A 5,569-nucleotide genomic window follows, 5' to 3' on the forward strand; every position below is an offset into this window, starting at 1 on the left:
TTCCTCCTTCCTCTGATTGTAGTCTGTGCATCAGTCTGGTGGGTTTTGTCTATTTATTAAAAAAATATTTGAGGACAACATTTCCGGCTTCTTTACTGAGTTTTGCAGCCTCATCCTGGGGTCTCTGCTTCAGGCTCCTCCACGGCTGCGGACAGAGGTGGTGGCCAGAGGGAGGGAGGGAGGGAGGACCCGGTGACCTGGCTGGGGTGCACCTGGCTGAGGGCACAAGGTTGCAGCCGCCCAGAAAGGGCAGAGGGACTTCACCCGGGCACAAGGGAAAGGGGTGGAGAGCTGGAGAAGCAGGGAGAGCAGTGCAGGGATGTGCAGTCAAGGACACGATAGGGGTGAGTTGCTTCCTGTCTGGCCAGGTTAGGAACTGAGCATTTCCTCTGCGGGAGGACGGATGGAAGCCAGAGCTTGTCCCCACCGGAGGTCAGAGGTTGGGAGGAGAGGAGCTCCCTTTCACAGAAGGTGGCCTGGGCTGGTGGGGGAGTGGCGAGGCGGGGAACAGGGGAGGGGGCAGTGACGCCGGGGGTGGGGGCCAAGGCCAGCTTATTTCACAGCCTTCCCCATGATGTGGGGACCCACAGGGAGCCACTTCAGGGGAGGGGGGTGTCGTTCTATTTGCACTTCGGAGAACCGCGCCTTTTCCAGGTCCCTCCAGGTCTCTCTGGTGAGCAGGCAGCCGTCCCCGATGTGTTTCCAGGTGGGCTCTAAGGCTCGCTGCCACACGAAGGCCCAGCTTCCGCGCGGCTCAGCCACATGCTCCAGGAAAAAAAGCACTCCACCCTGGGAGGGGAGGAGGGTGGGCGTCACTCACCTGCTGTGCCCCTCTGGGCTCACAGCTGCCCGCCTGCCCTCGGATCAAGCCTGGCGAAGCCCTGGTGGGGCACTCAACCGGCCAGCGCTCCCAGCTCCCGCCTTCCTCCCTCGAGGTGCAGGAAGACTGCTCAGGATGGCGGGGGAGACAGCGAGAGCTTTATGAGGTGGCCAGGGCAGCATGGCTGCTGGAAGACAGGAGGGGCTGACTCATCCCATACAGGGACACGCGCCTTGAACTCTCTCCTGAGACTCAGAGGCATACAAAGGTATTTCAGGGGCCAGCGCTCTGGCATAGCGGGTTAAGCAGCCGTCTGCAATGCAGGCATCCCATATGGGTGCCGGTTCGAGTCCTGGTTGCTCCACTTCTGATCCAGCTCCTTAATAATGTGCGCAGGAAAGCAGCAGAGAATGGCCCAAGTCCTTGGGCCCTGCACTCATGTGGGAGACCCAGAAGAAGCTCCTGGCTCCTGGCTTCAGATTGGCCCAGCTCTGGCCATTGTGGCCATTTGGGGAGTAAACCAGCAGATGAAGACTTCTCTCTCTTTCTGTCTCCACCCCTTACCCCCTCGCACCAAAACTCTGCCTTTTAAAATAAAGAAAATAAATAAAAAGAATAAAATAAAAACAAGGTATTTCAAAAGTGTTTGTGGAATTATGGGTGCATGAAAAGTTAAGTTTGGGAGATGGTGTTTAGCTTTGCAACTGAGTCACTTGTGTCCTGTATTGAAGGGCATGAGTTCAATTCGCTGCTCTGGCTCCAGACTCCAGCTTCCTGCCAAGGCAGGAGCTGGGAGGCAGTGGTGATGGCTCAAGTAAGCTTCCTGCCACCCCCATGGGACACCCAGATTGAACCCCTGGCTGTTGTGAGCATTTGAGAATTGAATCAGCATACAGGAGCTCTGTCTCTCTCCCTCTTAAAGAAATTAAACTTTATTTTGGTACAGAGAAACTTGAAATCTGTATGTAGTTGTTTCATAATATGCATTTTCACAAAGATTTTGAAGACTTCTTATATGCAAGGATTGCAAATTATTTTGTACCGAAAAAAGTTATTTTTTATTTTTTTAAATAGATTTATTTATTCATCTGAAAGGCAGAATTACAGAGAGGCAGAGGCAGAGAGAGGTCTTCCATCCACTGGTTCACTACCCAGATGGCCACAATGGTTGGAGCTGGGCCAATCTGAAGCCAGGAGCCAGGAGCTTTTTCTGGGTCTCCCACATGAGTGCAGGGCCCAAGGACTTGGGTCATTTTCCACTGCTTTCCCAGGCCACAGCAGAGAGCTGGACTGGAAGAGGAGCAGCCGGGACTAGAACCGGTGCTCATATGGGATGCTGGCACTGCAGGCGGCAGCTTTACCTGCTGCACCACAGCACCAGCCTGTTATCTTTTTTTTTTTCTATTTATTTATTTGAAAGGCAGAATTAAAGAGCGAGGGAGAGACAGAGAAATCTTTCATCCACTGGTTCATTCCCCAGATGGCTGCAACTGTGGTGGAATGAGAAGGCCGTGCCAAGATGGCCGCTGGTGAGCAAGTGTCAGTTACTCAGGAAATGGCTTTGGAACCCACCTGGCAACAGAGCCTGCCTGGCAACAGGCTGTGATTGGTTGAGGCATAAACCGCCCCTTGACTGGATTGGCTGCCTCAGCTATGTAAGCTGCTGCACCAACTGAAATAAATGAGTCTGCGGGCTGCTCGCCTCAGGCCTGCTTTCACCCATCTCCTGGGGTCTGTGTTGTGACTCTGCGCCTGTTGCCCGCACCGCGCTCCTCCTCTTGGAATTAATCCATAGCAACATGCAACAACCAGGATTGGGCTAGAACTTCCTCCTGGTTTTCCACGTGGGTAGCAGGGGGCCAAGCACTTGGGCCATCTTCCGCTGCTTTCTCAGGCACATTAGCAGGGCTCTGGACCGGAAGCAGAGCAGCCAGGGCTGGAACTGGCATCCATCTGGGACGCCAGAACAGCAGAGGGAGGCTTAATGCACTGATCCACAACACCAGCCCCAAAACTTATCTTTGAATTCCACTTTTCTTGAACTTTTTGCAGTCAGCTCCTTCCTGGACATCTCCTCGAACATCCCAGAGAAACCTCAGCCCTGACTCCTGCCCAGTGCGGGGCTTCCTCTCCCTGGGTGACTCACTCACCCCCACGCTCCGAGTTGTCAGCCCATGCTGGTGCTGTTTGCATCTGCAGCTCCAGGATTCATCTGTTTCCACCTCCCATCACGACTCCTGCCTGCCTCTTTGGCTTCTGTGCTGTTGTCTTGGTGGCACCTTGGGCCTCAGAAGCCCACACAACGGAGGTTTCTCTTTTTTCAGCAAGCGGCCCTTCCTTCCATTCCCCCCTCAGCTGTGCACGCGAGAGCCTTGGAAAAGATCCTAAACTCCTTTTCTCTCTACACACAAATCGAAAATCTTCCCCTGACAGCTCTACCTAGGACATTTTATTTTCCCACTCTCTCCATCCATGGCTTACTCCTTTATTCTTGTTTGAGATGGGGGGAGAGAGAGAGAGAGAGCGAGAGTGAGCGAGTGAGTGCTTGCATCTGATGGTTCACTCCCCAGATACCCATGACAGCCAGGACTGGGCTGAGGCTAAAGCCAGAGGCTGGGAGCTCAATTTGGGCTGCCAGTGTGGGTGGCAGGAACCCAATTACTCGAGCCACCACTGCTGCCTCCCAGGGTCTGCCGCAAGAGTCAGAGGCAGGGTTGAACCCAGGTTCTCCGTATGTGGGGCATGGGCGTCTTAAGGGCGAGGTTGAATGCCTGCCCCTGAACCCCCTTTAAACCTCACTTCCGTAGATGTTCTTGCTGCCTGCCCCCCCCCCCCCCGGTCCTGTTGCGCCCCCTCGTAGCACTGGACGTATCTCCCACTCACCAGCAGGTGGAGGTAGATGGGGGTGTCTCAGGTGCTGGTTGTTAGACCCCCCACCCTAGGGGCCCCCCACACTGAGGCTGCACTGCCCGGCCCACACCCGCTCACCGGCCTCAGCACTCTCCGGACCTCCTGCAGCACCCTCTCTGGGCTCTGCACGGAGCACAGCACCAGCGTGCAGACCACCACATCCATGGAGCCGTCGGCCAGCTCGCGCATGTCCTCCCCGGCGGCCACCACGAAGCGCTCGTACTGCAGGTGCTTGTTCTGGGCCATGCTCTTTGTCAGGAACTTCTCAAAGTGAGGGTTTGGGTCCAGGCAGGTGACGCTGCAGCCAGCAGGGTAGAACTGGAAGTTGGCCCCCGTGCCGCAGCCCAGCTCCAGCAAGGCCACCTTCCCGGAGGGCCCCTTTAGCTCCTTTATCTGGCTAAATAGCTCCCGTTTCTTGCTCTCCATCATGTGGTTGGTCTTCTCAGCCAACACGGCCATCAGGTAGGGGAAGTAGCTTTTGCACAGCGGCTGCCAGTAGCCCAGCAGAGCCATCAGGTGCAGAGGCAGGGTCAGGAGCAGAACCAGCAGCTGCAGGAGACGCACCAGGGCATCCATGGCGGAGCGGCTCTGAGTGGCGCTCTGCTGCGGCCCTGGTCTTCTGCCTCTGCCCAGCCTATGCAGACACGGCTCCCTCGGCCTCCTGTGGTAGACTTTGCTCCTTGGCTCCTGCTCCGCAACGTCCCCGGTGCAGGGCGGAGTAGGGTGTGTGGAATCCCTCCAAGGGCCCAGCTGCGGGGTGAGGGGTGGATGGTGCCGTGTTCCTGCACTCTGGGGCCTCTGCCAAGCTAACAGGGAGGGGATGTGTCGGTTTATTTCGGAGGTGAGCAAGAAGGGGGAGAGGGAGACGTCTCAAGTCTCAGCCTCACGGGGCTGAGTGCTGACTCACGCGGAGTGCCCTGGTTTCACTGGGCCCTCAGGTCCGCTCAGGTTACGCAAGCTGGAACTTCTGGTTGGGTTCTCCTAGCACAGCCCCAGGGCTTTGTGGACTGTGCCCTGCCTTTGGCTCACATGGACGCCAAACAGAATGTTCAGGGTTAGGCATGATTGGTCGGAAGGACAGCGGGTACTGGCCAAAGCATGGGTGCGCTCTGGACTGACTGGTGCTAATGATCAGATTCAAGGCCTCGAGGGCTCAGAAACAGAAGAGAAAGAACAGGGAAAACAAGGCAGAGTGGAGAAGTCAGGAGACCTGGGTTCTGTTCTTAGCAGAGTGCTCTGACGGTTCTCGCTCTGGCCGATGGATGGAATCTCCCAGGCTATGGAGATGATTTTGGAAATATGGTTCCCTGGGTTTTGGCATGCTGACTTTGGGGTGGCTATGTCCAGGGAGCAGTTAATTAGATGAGTCCGAAATTTTGCAGAGTGTTTCCGTCAGCACAGGGGTGGGATCTGGTCCCACACTCCCAACCGCAGACTCAGGCTGTTGGCTTCGATTTGGCTGATGCACCAGTGTCCCCCAAGCCCAAACTCGGGGGCCATCTTCACTCTCTATTCTCTAACCCTGCCCACCCCCTTCAGCCCATCTTGAGATCCTGGCACGTGTTTCCAAATACTTCCGGAACACATCTTGGACCTGTCCCCTCCTTCTTACACCAACCCCAAGTGCTGTAACTCAGGTCCACATCAGCTGGTCTCAGAGTTGTGGAAGCAGCTTCCTTGTGGGTCCCCCTGTTTCTCGTTTGGCTTCTTTCAATTCTATTTTCCATGCAGTTATCCAACATGATTTATCTAAAGTCCAAACATGACCAGCCAGGATTTTTAAGACCCAAATGGCTTGCTCATAGTCCTTAGGCTACAGTCCAAGCTCTTTAGCGTGGC

At 55.6% G+C, this 5,569-nt stretch overlaps 1 protein-coding gene across 1 annotated transcript; it reads right to left on the reverse strand.

Annotated features, from left to right (window-relative positions):
- Positions 1-36: 36 nt before the first annotated feature.
- On the reverse strand, positions 37-4,649 carry TMT1B (thiol methyltransferase 1B). Its single transcript, XM_062203535.1, has 2 exons — positions 3,809-4,649; positions 37-789 (listed from the first exon to the last, which is right to left on the reverse strand). The coding sequence occupies exons 1-2, from the start codon at positions 4,304-4,306 to the stop codon at positions 553-555; spliced, it is 735 nt and encodes a 244-aa protein (XP_062059519.1). The 5' UTR covers positions 4,307-4,649; the 3' UTR covers positions 37-552.
- Between the last annotated feature and the right edge of the window lie 920 nt (positions 4,650-5,569).

The sequence above is a fragment of the Lepus europaeus genome, chromosome 10 (genome assembly GCF_033115175.1).
Source record: "Lepus europaeus isolate LE1 chromosome 10, mLepTim1.pri, whole genome shotgun sequence".
In the NCBI taxonomy this organism is placed as follows: domain Eukaryota; kingdom Metazoa; phylum Chordata; class Mammalia; order Lagomorpha; family Leporidae; genus Lepus; species Lepus europaeus.